At 35.3% G+C, this 24,715-nt stretch overlaps 1 protein-coding gene across 1 annotated transcript in view; it reads right to left on the bottom strand.

Annotated features, from left to right (window-relative positions):
* Positions 1–904: 904 nt before the first annotated feature.
* Positions 905–24,715, bottom strand: part of TLL1 (tolloid like 1) — a gene marked incomplete at its 5' end in the record, with an annotated part of 213,478 nt that continues 189,667 nt past the window's right edge. The window contains 3 exons of the mRNA XM_082727252.1: positions 905–4,117; positions 5,290–5,540; positions 13,053–13,266. Of these exons, the coding sequence (XP_082583378.1) occupies positions 3,983–4,117; positions 5,290–5,540; positions 13,053–13,266 (600 nt within the window). The 3' untranslated portion in view covers positions 905–3,982. The remainder of the gene's footprint in view (positions 4,118–5,289; positions 5,541–13,052; positions 13,267–24,715) is intronic.

Here is a 24,715-nt window from a genome sequence, read left to right as displayed (position 1 = left end):
GTCTCTGCACCAGCATTGACTAGAGTCATGAGGCAAGCCTGCCTGCAGCCTGAATACACCAGTGTGGGGCTGAAAGGAGGGCGGGTTGTGGCTGGACAATGAAACAAGTTGCTGTCAACAGAAAGTTTGGAGAATAATAATAATATCTCACAATATATTAGATCCATCTATTGCGTCAATTATTTCTTAAGCTAATGGCGACGTCTCTTAATTTTATAACAATAACACTAAAGATCAACAGCTAAGTGCTCATTGGTGACCATTTACTGTGCACTGAAGCATAAAAAGCTTTCACTCACTCACAGACAGCTTTTTGTTTTCTTTATGATATGCTCATTTCATATAATTTTTCTTATAAAATAGAAGGCATTACTTCAAGTTATAAATCTTTAGAAGGTGATTATTTTTCCTGTTTTCTTCCTCCCATGCCAGATTTCACAAAAATTTTTCCAAAAAGCAAGTTTTATTCCCATTGTCACTAAATTTCCAAACATTTTGATACCTGTTTTAAGTTATTTTTAAATGCCACACATAGCTATAGTTTACTTTTAAAAAGTAATATTTGCCTTTGTGAAGAAGAATAATAATTAGTCATTAGATGCTTTTAGAGATTTTCTCTATGGTAGAGAAAATTTAATATTTGAGGCTTACTATCAAAAATAAAGTAGCAATAGAAACCAAATAAAAGAGACTACGAAATTTAAAAACAACATTGGGCAGAATTTGAATCTGATACTATGATATATTAAAATTAGTCTTACATAGCAAAAATCCAGCCAATACAGGAAGGGGAAATTTGGAGACTTTGGAAATACTACTGATGTTTCTCATACACATTTTTTAAATGTTGTGTGAAATTATGCTAAGTCATGATCTCATTAATAAAGTACATTAATATTCAAAATTGACTTGAAAAATAATTTAATAAAATCATAGTAAGTAGGAGCAGTTTTTTCTGTGTATAATCATGATTGTATAGGAGTTAGAGCTTTGGCAAATAGAGAGCACAACCAATATACTGATGTAAGGTTGAAAATAATTTACAAAATTAATTTAATAAAATGCTTAAAACAGTAACTAACAAGTATTAACAAAATAACAACAAAGCTGTTTGTACTTGCATTAACAACACATTTATGCCAAAATCGAATATAAAAATAATATGTGGCAGATTGATATCTGACATAAGATACAATAAAAATTAATGTTCACATTGAAGACCTGAAGTTGCAACATCTCTATATATGCCTTCTAAATATCTTTTCACTTTCATTCTTGGTTGTGTTGAATGCAGCTCGTTTTGACCTAATAAGATGTCAATTGTAATATCCAGAATGCTTCTTAGAGTAGAACACTACATTTCCCCTACCACACCAGATAAAATAATTTAATGTATTTATTTTAACAAAAGGTCCATCCGTTGCTACTAACTCTGAGCTACAGAGTAGATGCTTTGTTTTGTTTTAATTCTCTAGCACTAACTGTGGTTCTTAAAGATATCTACAGTTGATATTCGAATTCACATGCTGTTCCTGAAAAGAACAATATATTTTATCCTGAAGGTTTTACTGTAATTCACCCCTAAAATTTACTTTATGTGGAAAGGTTTCATCATAAAAACATGTCTACTATTTATATATGTCAAGATTGATTCCACTACATTTTGTAGAACAAGCACAGATTTTTATATCAGACAAGCTGGGTTTCAACATCTACACGGTTTCAACATTTACACGGTGACCCTGGGAACATTACATACCTTCTATGAGCCTCCATTCCTGAACTACAAAATAAGAACACCACCACAATTCTCAAAGGGTAGCATAAAGTTTTTTAAAAAGCCTGTGTCCTGTGCCGAGTACTGGGCTAGGCATGGAGTAATACACTAGATGTTAATGGTATTTTTCCCTCTCTTTCCCATTGCTGATATATTTGGCTAATTGAAGATAAGTGAAAAAATATAGAAGTTACTGGAATAAATCAGCTCCACTAAAAAGCTCATGATATTGCAGGCAATAGTTACACACTCCCAAAGTATCATTCAGTAAGATCAAAAGACTGGATTTAAAAATGTATTTACATATTATAATTCATATGCAAGAAATATTTTTCAGGGCAGCAATGACAAAAAATGAATAAGCTATGCCTGTGTGTATAGTTTAATTTTGTAAAAATGAAGAAAAATACCCAATTTTACTAAATGTCAAATGTTCATGGACAGGTAACAGAAACAAATCTACTTCATATACCAATCAACATCAACATTAAAACATATCAAAATAGAGCTTCTGTAAAAGAAAAAGCCTTTTTTTTTTTAATGGCGTTAATAATAATTAGAAGTTCCCATTATTTGTCCATGAAACCTCCAAAGAAAGGTGCTACTTCAGACAGGATTCTAGTAGAACTTGGCACATAAATTTTAACTTTTCCACCACCCACTACTTTTCATCTTCTTGTAGCTTCACTCACTCAGACAACCTCACGTATACATACACAATATTAAAAACACACATGGCTTTAAAGCAGAACAAAAGCAAGTCACCATATTTATACCCAATGTTCTAAGTTGTGGAAATGGATTTTCCTCACAGAGCTGCTAATTAACATAAGTTATTTTGTTCAACCTTTCAAAAAGTGTGTCTCCTAGGAGGCTCTGTTTGATCATGTGCAAGAATTCTAAGGCATTATAAGTAATTGTTCCACAGGACAAGTGCTGCCCTTGCAATGATAAACTCTTGATACATATAACAAGTCTTTAGTCTTCAAATGCCACAAGACAGACATAGGGAGACATTCATAGTCTACAGGTGGTTGGCTCAAAGGTCAAAAACTTTGTTTAAAAAAAACATTTATGGAATAGCACCATAGAAAGTCTTTCAGAAACAGATCCTCTTTTCCAACATTCCTTTTTTTTTTTAACTGAATCCCAAGAAGAGAGAAAAAAAAAAAGAAGAAGAAGAAGAAGAAGAGAGAGAGAGACCTTTCAATGACTGCACAGCCTACTTCCACTTCATTTCATTTTTTTTTTAAATACAAAATTAACTATGACAACATCAGCAATAACAACCACAACAGATCAACAACAACAGAAAAGACAATAGCAGCACTGGTGACTTGAGAATGGACTATCCAGGCAGTCACTTTGAAGAATTCTGTTCACACCTGTTGGGAGTTCTCTCCTGAAGTTCCCAAGACATCACAACGCTTCTTAAATTTGGTGTGAAAAGGCAGCACTTTCACTGAAAGAACTTGAGTTTACCAATTAACTGGGCATTTTCCAGCACTTAAATAAATGATGCCTAGAGTTTAACTGCAGTAATAGACACTATTGGCATTTCCAACTTGTCAAAACGTCAGTAAAATGAAGTGGTCTCAAGGTCATTTGTGTCTCAAAGAGGTGAATCTGGCCTGCAAGTGAAAATAATGAAGCTGAAATATTCCAGTTTCCAAACTTCTGGACAAGCCCACATTTAAAGGACAAACCGCCCCCCAGACCCCCATTTCGCAACATCCCATTTGGATCTGTATCCAAGATACAAAGCCAAAGCGTTCATCCCAAGATACAAGAAGAGAGTTTCTCAGTTTATGACCTGCAAGACCATTTTATTTCTCCCAAATCTTGAAAAATTGTCAAAAAGAAACACTCTTCAAGGTCACAGATCCCGAATCAAACTGTCTAAATTGCAAGACATCTATGTCAACTGTGAACAAAAGCTTCCGGAGTCTTCCTTGAAGTTACATGATGTCCTCTCATCAGCTTTATTTATATTTATACCATCAAGCATGGAAATCCAATATCTTGGCAATGCTGATCAGAGTTGCCTTGAAACTTCTCTTTTAGTACAGAGATAATCCTGGTCTTACAGTTTTCTTCTGGTCAAACTCATTATATAAAACATTTGTGCTAATATCTTCATTTAAAAAAAAATACGTCTTCTCTCCATTATGCACATTCCTTTATATTTTGATGGAGGTTTTGATGTTATTTTTTGGTATGCATAGTATCTGGATATCTAATGCTTTTGTATCTTATATGAAATCCTTTCTTGTTGATTGTGTCATCAGTGTGAAAATGAATTAAAACTGCATCCCCAATTGAATAGATCTCTTCTGGTGGCTGAAGACAAAAACAAACAAACAGGCAAATAAACAACAGAATGAGTCACTTTTTTTTCTTCAGTGTAATTCATGTTTCTTTGGGATTTTTTTTTTTTTTTTTTGGTATATGATTTAATCCTCCCAGCAACCTTGGGAAAAGTGGGTATGAGTGACTTCTTCATTTTACAGATGAGCAAACGAGTTTCAGAGAAGCAAATGACATGCTCAAGAGCATAGGCAGTGATGTAGCTGGGCTAGGAACATAAATCTGTTTCCAAGTTCTGGAACTTGTGGGATTTTTCCCCCAAAATTTTAAACCAAGTTCCTCTGATTTACAAGTAAATAAAGTAAGGTTCAAAGAAGGTAAAGAGATTGAATTTGTTTCAGAAGGGACTCTGAGGCAGAGCCACTTCCAGAATCCAAATCACCCATTCCTTCTTGCTTTAATAATCTAAATACCAAAAAGCTTTTTTCTTTCATTTCAGCTGATATTTGGAGAGGAATTCAATATTATTCAAGTTCAGTATTATGTAAGCAATAGACACCAGTAGACAAAAAGATGGGACTAGTGTCTTCAGAACAAAATATGAATTCAGAAGACCCCTTGATATTTATGTAGGGAGTCCTGGGGAGAAAAGCATGAAGGAAATCTCAAACTTTCATGGCGACACTCTCGGACCTGTGTCTGGCATTATGTCCCATGCACAAGTGACACACTGCAATGGAGCAGCGTTGTGGCAGTGTTGGCTGGGCCCACACACCAGTGGTAACACAAGCCACTCAGCAAGTGTCTTTGTTGAAAGGGGAATGCCAATTTGAACTGGGTGCGTAATTCCTTTTCCTTTATGCTTTAATTTAGGAAGCTTACCAAATTGTCAAAGGTATGTGTTTAAATGTACTGCCTTTAGAGTCTTAAATGTTTAAACATTTATTGCACAAAAAGAACGTGAATAAAAAAGAATGTGGACAGGAACAATCACTTATGCCTACTAAATTCATCTCTCTTGTGTGATTATTATTGAGAAAATTCACTAGAGATGGAGAAGGGTAAGGGAGAGTAGGCGAAAATAATACGGGTTAACCTTTTTTTTTTGTAAAAACATTGCCGATTTGCATATGGTACACGTAACAATCATGAATCAGTGGGCATTTTCTAGCACGGTTATGGGATCCTGTCGGTACTGTATTTACCCCTGATCCACAGAATCGACCAAGCCCCACCGCTGTTGAATCGAGACCATCAAAGAGCTCAACATAGTCATAGCCACAGTCGGCTTCTTCCTCCACTTCAAAAATCTGGAAGGATAACTCCAGTCGAAAGCCCCGTTCTGACACTAACAGCCATTCACAGTCGACTTGTCCCGGGTAGTTGTTATCACCAAACTGTGCATGCGAATACAGGTCTCTGGGTTTGGGGTCTGCTTTCAGTCGGCCACCACACTCTGCCCAGGAAAGAAACATGAAATAAATTCAGTGAGTTTTAACAAGTCCAGTTTCAACTTCAATGTAGTGTAACTGTTCTCTAACTTCTGAATGCATTTTCATCATCAGAGGTGTTACCCATAATCGTAGAGTCTGAGGGTGCACTGGGGCACCACCAGACCCTAGGGCTGGATTGCTGGGTTGGAATATCACCTCCAACACCTACGAGCTCAGTTCCTTTAGATGAGAGATGTCATTTATCTGATCCATAGGGCTAAACGCAGATGATAAGAATAGTCCCAACCTCAGTGAGTTTTAAGAACATGATGAATACTTGAAAATCACTTAAAACAGTGCCTAGCATATAGTAACTCTCAATACATCCTTCCATTGTTAAACGTGATATGTGATACTGATAACTAATTCTCCTAGAAATAAAAAGGTCAGTATCTTAATTCAGGTTTAACCTGACTCAATTAAGAACCCAGAATCCAAAGGAATAAGAAATAACTTAAAAATTGGCAAAATATATAAAACTCCTGTGTGTGTATGCATGATACAGAACTCTACATAGACTATATAGAACAATTTTATTTAGGTAGAAATATTTATCTAACTTGGTTGGGAAAAACATACATACCTCTTTAATTGTAAGAACTTTTGTAGTTCCAGAACTTATTAAGTATATTTTGTGTTTGTAATAAATAAAAAATTTTAACTGCTCTTTTCACAGCTTCATTTCCAGAGAGATATTCATAAACATATGGTTTACCAATTATTACTTTTGTCACTAGAGGTAAATATACCAGATAACTAGATGAAGATGCATAAAAATGTACAGCTAGTATAATTTAGAAATGAAAGTTTTCAAAAAAAACTTTCTCAGAAACTTTGTAATCGAGCCCCCAGACTTCCTAATGACTAGAGATTAAAAAACAAACAAACAAACAAACAAAATCAAACACCTAGAGATTAAACACAGATTCCTTCCAACCAATACACACACAAACTTATGGCAGGGGGTTAGGAAAGAAGAAGATAAAAAAGGGGTATAAGGGGCGCCTGGGTGGCTCAGTGGGTTAAGCCGCTGCCTTCGGCTCGGGTCATGATCTCAGGGTCCTGGGATCGAGCCCCATGTCAGGCTCTCTGCTCAGCAGGGAGCCTGCTTCCTCCTCTCTCTCTCTGCCTGCCTCTCTGCCTACTTGTGATCTCTCTCTGTCGAATAAGTAAATAAAATCTTAAAAAAAAAAAAGGGGGTATAAAAATGCTTGAAGAAAGCAGAGTTTCTTTCTATCTCTGGTTGTCAAATGCTGAGAGGTTCCTGGGACACAGTGATTTCAGGGCTAGAGATCAGAAAAGTCCCAGGAAAACTGGGATAAGTTGGGAGGGGACAAAACCAAAAATCTAATGTGGAAAGATGTGGATGAGCCAGAACACTAGATATGAAAACACTTCTATAACATGGTCGTCTGTGACCAAACAGTCCCGGTGACGCCCTGTGAGGATGGATTATACAACTAAAAACGCTTAGTTGGATTTTTCAGATTTATCTATGGTGTACCCACACTAATGATTTTAAATAACAAAACATTTTTGAATCCTCAGGATTGAACCCCATTCAGATGTATCTAAATACACGTAGGCTCAACCAAACCTATGGGCACTGTCACAGACAAAGACATCAAGATTCTTGTGCGTGATAAATAGAGGAAAGACATCAAGATTCTTGTGTGCGATAAATAGAGGAACAAACTTCCAACCAGGGTTTCAGTCATGAGAATGACTTTTCCCCTGGGCTGTGTTCCCTGAAGAATGCAAGCATCCCTCCACGTTCCAGGTAGCAGGCGGAGCATCTCACACAATCTATTGCTACAGGAGCCACTATTGCAAATGTAAACATATTAGAATCCCCTGAAAGCTCAGTTCATCTCTTGAATATCAGCTCTTGAAGCCCAATGACCGGAAGCCAAACATTCTACCCTTCCTACCCATGATGCTTCTCTAATTTGAAAATTTATCATCTTTCCTCTGTGACAGATCTCCACAGCCAAACTACCTGGGTCCCAGACTGAGCACTGCCCTTCATCAGCTGTGGGACTTTGTCTCACACTTCATTTTGAAGACAAGGATCGTACCTAGTACTCACATCATAGGACCTAGATGAAGAGTGAATGGGTTAATACATGTAAAATGTCTGAAGGACACCTGACACATAGGTAAGGCCATATTAGTGCAAGCCACCATTACTGTCATTATTGTCCAGTGAGAACATCTAAATGCCATCACCTGTGATGTCAGGGATCCACTCAGGTATGAAATGAAATGCCAGAAAAAATGAAAAACAATTTAAAACACTATTAATCTGCTATCATAAAGGAAGACTTGTATTTTTGAAGGCCAGTAAAATATTTTGTGAAAAATATTTCCAAATTTAATACATAAATGTAAAAACCAGTGTAATCTCATTTAGGTAATTTTTAAAATTCTACCTATTCTCATATAAAAGGGGAAAAAAGAAAAAATTCCACCTATTCTTTGATATAATTGCCTGATTTGTTTTTGTTCCAACTAAAAAAAAAAAAAATTCTGCCAGCACTTGGATGACTTTGATTCCACAGCCAGGAAGAGCTGAAGGAGCCCACTGAGAGGTAAAGAGAAGGCACCCGTTTCGGTGTGTCTGCTTTGCAAAGGGAAAGGAGTAGGAGAAAGACCAGGATCCAGAAGACACAATTCTCTGCCAGCCTCAGCTTGGAACAAAAATCAAGGAGGAAATGAAGTAGTTGAACAAAATGGAAAAGGAGATTTCATGAAACCTTTGTGATTGTGAAAATGACAGTGAGGAGTTATTTGATTTTATTGAAAACATTTAAAGAATGGCAATATTAAAAATAAATAAATTATATTTAAGGATGACTTAAAATGTTTCATTAAGTTAGCCTGTTTTCATTTCTCTGTTTCAGAGCACAACTGCATTCCTATGGATCACTGATCAAACTAATAAATCTGGAATTAATGTTCCAACCATGAAAACAGAGAGTGAGAGAGAGACAGAGACAGAGAATTTAGTCCACAGCATAAAATTTTTAAGAACAGAGATTTAAATATTATATGCACAAGATGTGTGATTTTAATATGCCTTGAGAGAAATTCCATAAGCAGAAAATTACAGGCAGCATGAGGGCAATTTGAGACTTCTTATGGCAATTCTTCAAAATATGGTCAATATATCATTTAATATGGTCCCTTTAAAGGAGGTTTTTAATTAAATACATTTCCTCCAAATATTCCTATTCATTTACCAAGTTGGAACAATAGAAAAGTAGTGTAGCATGTCAGTAGTATTGTTTTTAAATCAATTGTTTGAAAATACTTTGGAAACTGCCAGAACATCATCTACAGAATATTCTGGAAAATGAAAATGAAGCTGAATAAGAAAGGTGACAAGGGAAAAAAAAAAGCCTGGGGGGTGGTTTTCATTTTAATTTGGAAAGACATGATTGTTTATTTCCCCATAAAGTATTAAATTCCCAAAGAGGTTCTGTAATTTGACCTATACATGCTTTGAGTGGGCATTCTAATTTAATTGAGTTAGATTGAAATAATTTCCGTTCTAAGAAGTTTAATAATGCATTATTTGACTTTTAAATGTCATTGATAAATAGTATGATGCTGTAAGCAACAGGAAAGAAGTCCTACCAGACAGGCCATGTTTTATTTTATTTATTTTATTATTTTTAAATATTTCAAGTTTTTATTTAAATTCTAGTTAGTTAAGATATAACGTAATATTAGCTTCAGGAGTAGAATTCATTGATTCATCACTTATGCTCATTACAAAAACTGCTCTCCTTAATCCCCATCACCCATCTAACCATCTCCCCTTACCCACCTCCCTTCCAGCAACCCTCAATTTGTTGTCTACAGCTAAGATTCTCTCTTATGGTCTGTCTTTCCCTCTTGTTTTTCTTTAGACGGGCTATGTTTTAAAATATTATTTTCTCTCCACTGTTTCCTCTTTTTCTATATAGTAGCCATATCCTCTGAGAGAATACAAAGGATATATTTTTTACTGATTTGTTTTTTCAATAATTTTCTTTTAAGGGTGATGTAATACTATTCATTATCTGATTAAAACATATTTGAGCTTAGAATTTAGACCTACCATCAGAGGGAAAAAAGGACTCTTTCCAATAAAGTCCATTTCTTATGGATTTTTTCACAGCATTACTTGTGAAATATATAGTCATAAAACCATATTAGAGCAATATTTCTAATCACCTGGTTTCAAAATTCATCGTATTAGAAGTTTTTCTCGTGGATAAAATTCAAATTATAGAGAAATTTACAAATTTACTCAAGCAAATTAAAATGTGCATGTCAGGGCCCATCAATAATGTTACATGTATTCTATAATAGGCAGTAAATAGTGAGTAAGTTTTCTATACCTGTAGCAAAAATGGGCTGATGTCATACTGGATTTGACCGTCTTGTCAGTAGAAACCGACTGAAAAACCAAAAGTACTGAAACTTCTGAAAATCAGAGGTGTGACTAAGACTGTAAGATCAATGGGAAAGAACTCCTTCTATTTCCCTGTAAATGTCCACAAATGCCTAGCTTTTTGCCATATGTTAGGAATACCTTCCAATGTCTATCCAAAACAGGTACCAAATAAATATTTGATGAAAGACTATGGAATAAATGAACTTGTTAAACAGCAAGCTTTGAGAAGAGATAAATGGTAGGCAGTTACATAAGAGGGTTTCAGCATGTATGGCTACTAGAAAGTAACAGCATAACAGACCCAGAAAAGATAGCTGGGTAAGTGAGAGCAAAAATTTATGGGCGAAGAGGAAAAAACCACAAACAGATTAATACCAAAAATGTTGACAATAACAAATTAGTAGGAGTTAAGAAGCCAGGATTCCAATACCAACTGCTATTTATTTTGTTCTACTTTGGTTGTCGTTTAAGTCTTAGTTTGGAAACCTCATAAGTACGATGTCAGGGCTGGATTAAAAAATATCCAAGGCACGTTTTGCCTAATAAAAATGGAACAGGTGGCTCGCATGGGTATTTGAGTCAATGTGAACTGAACAGGGAAATAAAAGGAGCTTCGTCAGTCATGTACACGGAACAGAGGGTTTTATAAAACTTAAGGAAGGAAGCATTCAATCTCTAACTATTGCTTCAGTAACAGCGACCAGTTTTATACTGATTTGCTTCCTAATCTGAAACTTTTACATTAAAAGAAAATATACTATGGTGCAAAGTATGTGAGCTTTGGAGACAGTCAGAGTCAGGATAAAGTCCAGGCTTTGACATGGTTTTAGAAATCCCTGCAAATGAACTAATCCTCCAGATTTTCAATTTCTTTATCTGAAAAATGAGGATGATAATATATCACATAGTCTTTTGAGGACTCAATACATGTAAAGTGTATGTTAAGTATATGGGTGTGCCTAAAATTGCCAAGTTCATGTGATATACACCATCAGATCTCAATGTATGATCTCTGTTAGAACTTAATTGGATCCTACCAATGGATTCTTAACGGTAATATAAGCAATGCAAATAGGACAACGAGCAGAGGCCATACAAATTAAGGAGCCATGGAGATTTGTAGCTATAATGAACCTTAAATAGCATTTTACAGATGTGGAAACCGAGATCCAAAGAAATTTATTTTCCAAAGTTCCAAGCTAGGTAATGGCATAATTGGACCAAAAACCCAAACAAATGTACCCACATACTGGAACATAATATAGATGTTAATCCTTCTACCCACAAAGGTAAAAGAGATTCTATAAAAGTAAGTTTTTACTAAACCAAGAAGGAGGCATTCATTGGTAGGTAATTTAAAAATATATAGTCAGTTATTTCAAGAATTCTGACAGCATATTTTCAATTGACAGCATATTACTGGAACTTGGGATAGCTTGCATTCCTGGAACTTACTGCATTCCTGTAACTTTTGATAGACAGAATACTTATATATTTATATTATATATATAAATACATGTATATATATACATATATATATATATATATATATATATATATATATGCCATAAACTCTATGCTATCAGGATAGTATTGATGAAGTAATGGGATTACAATCACTCCATCCCTTCAATGCATAACAATTTATCAGGAAAATATTTAAGGAGTAAATGTCAAATGTATGGAAAAACCTTTCATTAGTATGAAATTTCTGTAGTCCATGAAAGATTCTTCTCAAACTGAAATATTTATATTAATAATAAGAAATAATTCACATTATTAATGAGTTCAACCACCACTAGTATGAATAAGATAAATATTCTGACAATATTCACTTTCTCACATATAGACTTCAATATAAATCTAATATTCATAATAAAATGTACTAAAGTGGAAAATAACATTGGACAATGGAATAACTAAAATTCTGATTTCTCAAACAAAATTAAACAGAAAACAAAAGCAATAATCAGAGCTCATAAAAAATGTTGCACTTAAATTGTTTTATGGACAAATTTGTATACTATTATACTGTGTATTGTATTACATCAAGAGTTCTACCAGGCAATGGCTCAATAGCTTATTCATCAAGACTGCCACTAGGTGGCACTATAAGATAAATGACTTTAGGAAACTGCAGGCAACAATTTTGTAAAAATTAATGTTAAACAAAGGACATTTCCTAGACATTTATGAAATATAGTATTAAGCTGGCTCAAATTTATTAAAAATATTCTATATTTTTGCTTAAGATCTTTTGTATTTTTTTTTCTAAATTATATTTTATTTCTTGAAAACTTCTATTACAAAGTCAAAGTAGGGATTAGGATTCAGAAAGAGATTGTATTGCACATCAAATAAAAGGAAAAACAAATGAGACTCTGTAAAATGGAGAGATGAATTCCAAATCAGATTTACAAAAATATGTATTAAAGCAAAAGCCGGCCAATCAGGTAGGATGTTAGAGAAAACTCAACTCTTAAATACTAAAACAGAGATTTCTAGGTGTTAAATAGAGCATATAAATCAAACTGCACAAGTTTGGGGGCCTCTGGGTGGCTCAGTGGGTTAAAGCCTCTGCCTTCAGCTCAGGTCACAATCCCAGGGTCCTGGGATCGAGCCCCACATTGGGCTCTCTGCTCAGCAAGGAGCTTGCTTCCCTTCCTCTCTTTCTGCCTGCCTCTCTGCCTACTTGTGATCTCTGTCAAATAAATAAATAAAATCTTAAAAAAAAAAAAAACCTGCACAAGTTAATATGGAATCCATTATACAAATATTTGGAATCCATTATACAAATATTTAGAGATAGTTCTACTTGATCATCAGCTCAAACTACTGCATTTCTTTCTGAACGTTCAACAACTACAAAGATATTTAAGTAGGATGCTACATAGCTCTCAAATATTTCACACACTGTGCTTCATTGAGATTTCTTCTGCTGTGCTCAGAAATTCATTAATGTTCCTGTTATAGGAGCCATTGCATTCACTAGAAGAGTTAGGAAAGATAAACATGGCCCTAATTTGCTGACCTGTAGAATGTGTGGCTTGAAAGCCTTTCCTTTGAACAGATGCATCAGAAACAAACCGAACAAACATTTTACTTCCGGTAGCCACAAGGGGCTCTGGTATCTTGTTACCACAGAGTCTTCCAAGAATTGGCGATTTTTCTGTTTCTCCATCGAATACTTCCAAGTGATCATAAGCACATTCTTGATGCTGCTCAATCTCAAATTCACTAAAGGCCTATTTAAAAAAGAAAGGGAAAGGAAAACAAAACAAAAAATAACACTCAGAATGTTTTTTTTTTCCTTTGGAGCAGAAATGCACATCAATAAAACATGCTCAGGACATAGAAATAAATTAATCCATATAGAACATTATTGAAAGGGTTGTAAAATCAGTAGAATGTAAGGTCTCTGGAAAAAGATAATGCAGAAAACAGCACAATAACTCCATGTGAAATTCTAAAACTGTCACAAAACTATCACAATCAACTCCAGAACTTAGACAAATTATAATAGTGGTGATATTTTATTCTTAATATAATTACAAGTTTATAATTATTGCATCAGAAAATTTTAAACACTTGCGTTTTAAAAATTGATTTCTTTTGGTTTTGATTATCATAAACTATTGCATATCATCCTACCTTGGGGCATGTATACTAAGGAGAAAACTTAAAAAAATGATTGTTATATTTTCATCAAAATTAAATAAGTACAGTAAATCTTAGTACAATAACTAAAACAAAGAAAATTTTCACTATATACTTCTTTATTTAGATCCTACAATCTATATTATTAGAAAATACTAATATGAGAGTAAAGATGGCAGAGGAGTAGCAGGCTGAGATGACATCAGGTAGCAGAAGTTCAGCTAGATAGTTATCAAATAATTCCAAATACCTACAAACCCAACAGGAGATGGAAGAGAAGAGCAGCAATTCTAGAAATAGAAAATCGACCCTTCCTGAAAATTTATCTTAATATCTTTCTTAAAAAGAAAAATCTTTTTGAACCTTTATTATTACAGTCATACTTTATCCTTCATGGTATCTAACTCTATCTTTTGTATACGCATAGGGTTTTTTCTTCTAAAAAATTTTGGGATACAATTTCTTCTAATATCAAAATATACCCTAAGTCTAGCACAGGGTTTATTCTAGTCTACAGCCCAAGCAAATTCTCTCCACTTTCTTTTTCTTTCTTTTCCCAACCAATTTATCTTATCAACTTCTTTTTTAGAATTTTTTTTTAAATTTTCATCTTTACAGTCATATTCCATGCCTTCATCTTGTTTACCCATATTTGTGTGTGTGTGTGTGTGTGTGTGTGTGTATTTGTTTTTCTTTATTTAAAATTTTGGGAGATAGTGTCTTCTAAGAGACCAAAATACTTCCAAAATCAAGTGGGTAGTTCTGTTTCATTCACCAGTATAATATATGTATTTTCTGTTTTCTTTTTCTTTTTTTAATTTATTTTTTAACTTCTTTTTACCCCGTTTCTTCTTCTTAAAATTTGTGGTCTCTTCTGAATTGGTTAACTCACATTTTTCTGGGGTCTTTGCCACCCTTTTAGTATTTTATTCTCTCATCCATATATTCTTATCTGGAGAAAATGACAAGGTAGAAAACCTAACCACCAAAAAAAAAAAAAAAAAAAAAAAAGAACAAGAGGAAGTACTGAAGGTTAGGGACCTAATCAATATGGACATTGGTGATATGTCAGATCTAGAGATCAGAATGTCAATTCTCAAGGAGCTACCAGGTACCAGGGCTCAAAAAAGGCATGGAAGATATTAGAGAAACCCTGTCTGGAGAAATAAAAGCCCTTTCTGCAGAAATAAAATAACTAAAATCTAACCAAGCTGAAAGCAAAAAAGCTATTTATGAGGTGCAATCAAAAACGGATGCTCTTACTGCTAGGATAAAAGAGGTAGAAGAGAGAATTAGTGATATAGAAGACCAAATGACAGAGAATAAAGAAGCTGAGCAAAAGAGAGACAAACAACTACTGGACCACAAGGGGAGAATTCGAGAGAGAAGTAATACCATAAGATGAAACAATATTAGAATAACTGAGTTTCTAGAAGAAGAGGAGGGTGGGGGGCAGAAGGTATATTGCAGTGAATTATAGTAGAGAATTTCCCTAATATGACAAAGGGAACAAGCATCAAAATCCAGGAGGCACAGAGACCCCCACTCAAAATCAGTAAGAAGAGGTCCACACCCTGTCATCTAATAGTAAAACTTATAAGTCTTAGCGACAAAGAGAAAATCCTGAAAGCAGCCCAGGACAAGAAGTCTGTAACATACAATGGTAAAAATATTAGATTGGCAGCAGACTTATCCACAGAGACCTGGCAGGCCAGAAAGAACAGGCATGATACATTCAGAGCACTAACGGAGAAAAACATGCAGCCAAGAATACTAAATCCAGCTAGGTTATCATTGAACATAAAAGAAGAGATAAAAAGCTTCCAGAACAAACAAAAGCTTAAAGAAATTGTAAACACCAAACCAACTCTACAGGAAATATTGAAAGGAGTCCTCTAAGCAAAGATAGAGCATAAAAGTAGTAGACCAGAAAGGAACAGAGACAAGATACAGTAAGAGTCACCTTATAGGCAATAAAATGGCACTAAATTCATATCTCTCAATAGTAACCCTGAAGGTAAGTGGGCTAAATGCCCCAATCAGAAGACACAGGGTATCGGAATGGATAAAAAAAACAAGACCCATCAATATGCTGTCTACAAGAAACCCATTTTATACCCAAAGACACCTCCAGATTTAAAGTGAGGGGGTGGAAAAGAGTTTACCATACTAATGGACATCAAAAAGAAGTTGAGGTGGAAATCCTTATATCAGATCAATTAGATTTTAAGCCAAAGACTATTATAAGAGAGGAGGAAGGACACTATATCATACTCAAAGGGTCTGTCCAACAAGAAGATCTAACAACTTTAAATATCTATGCTCCTCACATGGGAGCAACCTACTACATAAACCAATTAATAACAACATCAAAGAAACACATACAGTAATGGTAGGGGACATTAATACTCCCCCTCACTGAAATGGACAGATCATCCAAGCAAACAATCAACAAGAAAATAAAGGCTTTAAATGACACACTGGACCAAATGGGCATCACAGATACATTCAAAATATTCCATCCCAAAGCAACAGAATACACATTCTTCTCTAGTGCACATGGAACATTCTCCAGAATAGATCACATCCTGCATCACAATTCAGGTCTCAAACAAAAGACTGGGATCATTCCCTGCATATTTTCAAACCACAATGCTCTGAAACAAGAACTCAATCACAAGAGGAAAGTTGGAAAGAACCCAAATACATGGAGGCTAAGAAGCATCCTACTGAAGAATGAATGGGTCAACCAGGAAATTAAAGTAGAACTGAAAAAATTAATGGAAACAAATAAAAATGAAAACACAACTGTTCAAAATCTGTGGGACACAGCAAAGGTGGTCCTGAGATGAAAGTGTATAGTGATACAAGACTTTCTCAAGAAACAAGAAAGATCTCAAGTACATAATCTAACACTACACCTAACAGAGCGGGAGAAAGAACAATGAAGAAAGCCTAAACCCAGCAGGAGAAGAGAAATAATAAAGATCAGAGAAGAAATCAATGAAATCAAAACCAAAAAAACAATAGAACAAATCAATGAAACTAGGAGCTGGTTCATTGAAAGAATTAGTAAGATTGATAAACAACTGGCCAGACTTATCAAAAAGAAAAGAGAAAAGATCCAAATAAATAAAATCATGAATGAAAGAGAAGAAATCACAACCAACACCAAAGAAATACAAACAATTATAAGAACATATTATGAGCAACTATATGCCAGCAAATTTGACAATCTGGAAGAAATGGATGCATTCCTAGAGACTTATAAACTACCACAACTGAATCAGGATGAAAAAGAAAACTGAACAGAACCATTACCAGTAAGGAGATTGAAGCAGTCATCAAAAATCTCCCAACAAACAAGAGCTCAAGACCAGGTGGCTTCCCAGGGGAATTCTATCAAACATTTAAAGAAGAATTAATTCCTATTTTCCTGAAACTGTTCCAAAAAATAGAAATGGGAGGAAAACTTCCAAATTCATTTTATGAAGCCAGCATTACCTTGATCCCAAAACCAGACAAAGACCCCATCCAAAAAGAAAATTACAGACCAATATCCCTGATGAACAAAGATGCAAAAATTGTCACCAAAATATTAGCCAATAGGATCCAAAAGTACATTAAAAGGATTATTCATCATGACCAAGTGGGATTTATTCCTGGGCTTCAAGGTTGGGTCAATATCCACAATTCAATAAATGTGATACAACACACTAATAAAAGAAAGAACAAGAACCATATGATACTCTCAACAGATGCTGGAAAAGCATTTGACAAAGTACAACATCTTTTCTTGATCAAAACTCTTCAAAGTGTAGGGATAGAAGGTACATACCTCAATATCATCAAAGCCATCTATGGAAAACCTACCACAGATATCATCCTCAATAGAGAAAAACTGAGAGCTTTTCCACTAAGCTTTTCAGGAACACAGTAGGGATGTCCATTATCACCACTGCTATTTAACATAGCACTAGAAGTCCTAGCCTCAGCAATCAGACAACAAAAAGAAATTAAAGGCATCTAAAATTGGCAAAGAAGAAGTCAAACTTTCTTCTTTATCGTCTTTTGGAAAACCCAAAAGATTCTACTCCAAATCTGCTAGAACTCATATAGGAATTCAGTGAAGTGTCAGGATATAAAATCAGTTGCATTTCTGTACACCAGCAACAAGACAGAAGAAAAAGAAATTAAGGAGTCAATCCCACTTACAAATGCACCCAAAACTATAAGATACCTAGGAATAAACCTAACCAAAGAGGCAAAGAATCTGTACTCAGAAAACTATAAAGTACTCATGAAAGAAATTGAGGAAGACACAAAGAAATGGAAAAATGCTCCATGTTCCTGGATTGGAAGAAAAAATAATGTGAAAATGTCTATGCTACCTAAAGCAATCTACACGTTTAATGCAATCAAAATACTATCCTTTTTTTTTCCAAAGAGATGGAACAAATAATCCTAAAATTTATATGGAACCAGAAAAGACCTCAAATAGCCACAGGAATTTTGAAAAAGAAAGCCAACGTTGGTGGCATCACAATTCCAGACTTCAAGCTCTATTACAAAGCAGTCATCATCAAGACAGTATGGTACTGGCAGAAAAACAGACACATAGATCAGTGAAACGGAATAAAGAGACCAGAAATAGACCCTCAACTCTATGGTCAACTAGTCTTCAACAAAGCAGGAAAGAATGTCCAATGGAAAAAAGACAGTCTCTTCAACAAATGGTGTTGGGAAAATTGGACAACCACATGTAGAAGAATGAAACTGGACCATTTTCTTATACCACACATGAAAATAGACTCAAAATGAATGAAAGACCTCAATGTGAGAAAGGAATCCATCAAAATCCTTGAGGAGAACACAGGCAGCAACCTCTTTGACCTCAGCTGCAACAACTATTTTTCTAGAAACATTGCCAAAGGCAAGGAAAGCAAGGGCAAAAAATGAACTATTGGGACTTCCTCAAGATCAAAAGCTTTTGCACAGCAAAGGAAACAGTCAACAAAACCAAAAGACAACTGACAGAATGGGAGAAGATATTTGCAAATGACATATCAGATAAAGGGCTAGTATCCAAAATCTATAAATAACTTATCAAACTCAACACCCAAAGACCAAATAATCCAATCGAGAAAGGGCAGAGGACACGAACAAACATTTCTGCAAAAAAGACATCCAGATGGCCAACAGACACATGAAAAAGTGCTCCATATCAGTTGGCATCAGGGAAATACAAATCAAAACCACAATGAGATACTACCTCACACTAGTCAGAATGGCTAAAATTAACAAGCCAGGAAATGACAGATGCTGGCAAGGATGTTGAGAAAGAGGAACCCTTCTACACTGTTGGTGGGAATGCAAGCTGGTACAGCCACTCTGGAAAACAGCATTGAGCTTTCTCAAAAAGTTGAAAATAGAGCTACCCTATGACCCAGCAATCACAATACTGGGTATTTACTCTAAAGATACAAATATAGTGATCTGAAGGAGCACAAGCACCTAAATGTTTATAGCAGCAATGTCCACAACAGCCAAACTATGGAAAGAACCTAGATGTCCATCAACAGATGAATGAATAAAGAAGAAGCATATATATATATACATATATGTACACACACACACACACACACACACACACACACTGGAATACTATACAGCCATCAAAAGAAATGAAATCTTGCCATTTGCAATGACATGGATGAAACTAGAGGGTATTATGCTCAGTGAAATGAGTCAATCAGAGAAAGACAATTATCATTATGATCTCCTTGATATGAGGAAGTTGAAAGGCAAAGTGGGGGGTTTGGGGGACAGGAAAGGAAAAAATAAAACAAGATGGGATCGGGAGGAGGACAAACCATAAGAGACTCTTAATCTCACAAAACAAACTAAGGATTGCAGGGATGAGGGGGGTAGGGCTAGGGTGGTGGGGTTATGGACACTGCGGGAGGTATGTGCTATGGTGAGTGCTGTGAAGTGTGTAAACCTGGCGATTCACAGACCTGTACCCCTGGGGCTAATAATACATTATATGTTAATTAAAAAAATTTTAAAATTAAATGATGTTTATGAAAAAAATAGAAAACTAAAATAAAATGATGCTTATGGGAAATTAAAAAACGCTAATATGACTTTAGGCTAGATTATTTTTAATTTACTTTTAAGATAGATGATACACTTATTTTAATAGAGACTTGCAAAGTTTAGTATGTCTTTAGAGATTATTTTAATTTTCCTGTGTAGTAATTTCACATATAGGTCTTAGCAAATTCTTATACTTTTTTAAATTCTTGTAGCAAGAATTCCTATCAGACTTCACTCATTGGGCCAGAGACCCTTGTGATGTTAGTGGAGGATCTGCCCCTCATTGTAGTGCATTACCTACACATGTAAGCTCATTGGCCAGCTAGCGGCCCCAACTCCAAACTTTAACAATATGCAGAAGAAAATTCTTAAAATAAAAACTCATTAAATGTATAACTCATTAAACAACACAAAGGAAAGTTTAATTAAGACAGACTGAAAACAGTAATGTCCAAATTATTAATAATTCCAGGAATGCTAGGCTATTTGCCACTGCCAATTAAGGCTTTTTCCCTTCCCTAGAAAAACCATCATACTTTCAAAAAATAAACTATCATTCCTACTAAAATTTTTTTAGCAAAGCTGAAAGAATAAGAAAATAAATAATAAATAGAGAATAAGGAAATAAATAATAAAAAATAAAGAAAGAATAAGGAAAATAAAGCTGGAGAAATAGAATATATCCTCGAAAATTTGTTAATTTTCTGCAGCCTCTGCAGCATAAAATATTTGCACACAAACTTTTTACATTCATTCTTTTTAATACAATTTTGTGATGTTATCACAATTTTAAGTTTAATTAAGACATATATTTTTGTAATTTTGAAAGAAAAAAATTGACTAAGAATGGTTCTCCTTTAGGGCTGGCCAGTTATCTATTCCTTAACACACAGCAGTCTACTATCACTGGCTTTGGAGGAGTAAGGAAAGAAATGAAAGAAGCAATTAATATTAACTAGGGAGTAGGAGAAAGGAATGAAAGATTCTTAAAAGAAGAAACAAAAGAAAAGAAAAAGCTGATCTATACTGCCATATTCCACCATACTCTACTTTCAAAAGCAAAAATTAAAATGATAATGACCAATAAGCATTAGAGAGCCATTTATTTGTTATAACCATTATGAGTAAAAAAGAATGTTCCTTTCATTCTACCAAAGACACTGGATAGTGTGAAAGAGATGAATACTGCACAAAGAATCTTACAGGAAACAAAGACAAAACAGTGCAGAAAAATATAGTGAACAAGGACATTTTAGCAGAGTGCATTTACCATAAAGTACAAGGTCCAAAGCAGGTAATCACTGAAGTTTGCTGCCATTTATCTCTGCAATCCAGCAGCAGAGAATGGACTAGAAGGGATATAGAAGACCCTGAATGGATGGTTGGCTGGTCCATTCATTTACCTATCTACCTATTCCATGTAAAGGGTCAACCTCATGGATGGAAACGTGGCAAGCCAACACTTCCGTGTTTCTGCCTCTTGTGAGCTGGTACTCAGTCGGCTTCTATTACGCACATAGACACTGTCTCAGTATGAGTGTGTTAAGAAACCAATCGGAGACAATTGGCTTAACCACACTTAGAATTCTCTATTAACTATGAAACCAAACTTCTGAATTATAAAGTCAATATTATCTCAAGAAAAAAATGAATTTAGTGTTTCAGGAGAATACCAACGTCTGAAAACCATTGCATGTCGAATAACTGTGTCTTCTGAATGTGATTTAGAGTCATTCAACTATAAATATAAAGAGAGAAACCATGATGGGGGTGATGGCATTTGTAAAGCACATCCTTTAAGTAACAGTTAAAATGGGATCAGAATCTACAGCCGACGCATGTTTGATCCACTGAAAACCGAGTGAATGAGATAACTAAGTGACTACTTCACTCCCTAATGAAATGAAGAATGTCTAGAGTGAGTCACAGCATCTGTTTTACAGAAGAGAGCAACGCCACACGAAGTGGCAGTGCACTCGTTAGCTGGGGGCACACTGACACCTGGTCTGGAACCAACTGGCTCCCGCTGTTTTGTCATATTGCTAATAGAACCAGACTGACTCTATGAGGGTCTAATTAGGCAAAGGCTAGTCAGCTGACATATTATCAAGGGATGCTGACAATTCTCATTCATTCAGGTAGTAGTGAATTATCCTCTTGGAAGTGGTAGCAGCTTGTTAGGTCATCTGCAAAGATTGGGTGGTCCTTTTCCAGAAGTCAGTCTCACCCAAATGTTCCACCACACATAAGCAAAAGCGTGACTAACTCACATGCTAACATTTCATAAATCTGTATCTTAATATTACAGAGGTGTCCACATCTAAAGACCTCCATAGGTAGTGATGTTGCCTCAATAAAAAAATAGGGGCCCATGGGAAATTGGGAAAAATCTTAAATATATATGTGTATATATATATATATATTAGATTTTTCTTAATTCTACACAAATATACAAATATTTAATTATACACAAATATATATATTTGTGTAGAATCCCCAAAGATACAGTTTATTACCTTATTTTATGACATATGCTGAGCCATGAATGTCTATATGTAAATAATGCAGAATATGAGATTTCTAGATTGCTTGCAGAGCTGCTGTATGGAGCTATCTGAAAGTCCGATTTCTGCTGAAACACTACCCTCTTTTGGGGAGCTTTAAAATATTTTTCTTAAGTGTTTACACTAAAACTTTTTAGACATTTTAGTATTCAAACATTTAAACTTACTCATTCCATGATTACATTTCTATGACTTTAAGGTTACTAATCTAGGCTTTAAAGAAACCAAAAAAGAGCAAATAACCATGAGCTCTAGTCAGAAATACTAATGCATTTCCCACAAGGCAAACTAAGAGATTAAGGAGTCCCATTCAAAAGCAATAAAATCGAATTCTCATTTTAGGCTATGGAAAGAATAACTATGTGTTTCTGGAACACCCAAGCACATCTAATCTACCTAGCTGGCCACCAGCCAGGCTGCCATATACATTTGCAGCTTCACATGAACATCTGTAGAGGTGCTTTTATTGAAAATGCAGGCGCTGGCTAAAGGATAAGGCCATTCAGAGCTGCCACATATATTCACAAAGGACAAGAAAATAAGATGATAGCATTTAATGCAGAAATAAAATTTAGCCAGGGTGACCATTAAAAGTAAGAGTTTGAAAGAGACTGATGACATTTGAGCAGCTGTGAGATAATTTAGAGCTCCCGGATCCCAGCCATCCTTTGCGTTTTTCTGTCTTCAGTGAGAACCATCATTTGGTCTCCCATACCATATTGGAAGGATTAGAGGCCAACAGGAAACATGGCAGAGTGGAATACAGAACTCAGCCTTCTGATTCAAAAGAGCTTTTCTGTTCCATGAGTCCTCTAAAGCTGCGATCAAATGCACTTTTTGTGGATTTATGGTGGAGAATTATGTAACATTCGTAGGTGTTTTTGTTTTCTAAATATTCCATATATGAAGCTATAAATTGCAACTATGTAACATGGCAAAACTCCAGGATATGATAAATCAAATAAACATGATATAAGCATACTGGCCTATTGCTGGACGTTCCTATGCCTGGAACTTTGTTTCTGTTTTGTTGGTTTGTTTTTGTTGTGTTTTGGTTTTAATGTTTTTTGTTTGTTTGTTTGTTTTTAAGATTTTTTTTTTTTTTTTTTTTTTTTGACAGGCAGAGATCACAAGTAGGCAGAGAGGTAGGCAGAGAGAGTGGGGGAGGCAGGCTCCTTGCTGAGCAGAGAGCCCGATTCAGGTCTCGATCCCAGGACCTTGGGATCATGACCTGAGCCAAAGGCAGAGGCTTTAACCCACTGAGCCACCCACGGGCCCCTTAATGTTTTAATATTTAAAAATACTTTAAAAGTACCCAAAATTTAATAATCAGTTATGTCTCTCAGAACCAAGACAGGATGAAGTCAGGAGTAAAAGAAATCCTTGTCCTTATTCATTCAGAACTTCATCTCTATTCTAATAAGACTTTCTCCCCCACCTCCAAATACCTTTCGACCAGGATTTCTTTCTACTTTAAAGCTATTAACACACAGTCTGAATCTCATAATAAACACACACACATACACACACACACACACACACACACACCCAAACATATTAGTTTCTTACTGCTGCTGTGGCAAATTACCACAGATTTAGGTGCTTAAATGACACACATTTATTCTCCTAGAGCTATGGTGGTTTCAAGTCTAAAATGGGCAAGCAGTGCTGGACCTTCCAAAGGGAGGTGAGGATCTATTTCCTTGAATTTTGCCCATCTTCTCAAAACTGCCCTCATTTCTTGGCTCAAGTCCCTTTGCTCCATCTTTAAAACCAACAGTCTAGCGACTTCTCTCTCCCTGACCTCTTGCTTCCTTCTTATAAGTACCCCTGTGACCACATCAAGCCCACCCAGATAATCCAGGATAATCCCTACATTTTAAGATCTTTACTTTAACCACAGTTCCTTGTACCATATAAGGTAACATGCTTGGTTTCTGGGGATCAGGACATGGACATCTTTGGGGAGATGAGGAACATTTTGTCTGCTACGAAAAGGAAGAGCTAAATGTTTTCGCCCTCTGCGATTTCAAGGAAAATGACCACAGACACTTATGACTCCATGATTTCACACTGTCTTAAGGAACTAAAGCCTGCAGCGCAAGTCTGGCCCTCAGGCTGTTTTTGTAATTAAACTTTTATTGGACCACAACCATGTGCATTCATTTGTGTATTGTCTGTGGATGCTTTCACACTCAAACAGCAGAATTAAATTGTAACAACACAGACCCATAGTCTACAAAGTCCATATTTCCTCTCTTGCCCTTTAAAGAAAGTTTTCTGACAAGCCGTCATTAGCTCTATTTTTACTTGTTAGGATTGAGTTTCAAATTCATAAGGCTACACAAAATCTTGATCATGGTTGAATTATCCA

Source organism: Mustela nivalis (genome assembly GCF_964662115.1).
Source record: "Mustela nivalis genome assembly, chromosome: 4".
Classification (NCBI taxonomy): domain Eukaryota; kingdom Metazoa; phylum Chordata; class Mammalia; order Carnivora; family Mustelidae; genus Mustela; species Mustela nivalis.
The sequence above is the reverse complement of the archived record's forward strand: the minus strand, read 5'-3'. Positions and strand labels throughout refer to the sequence as shown.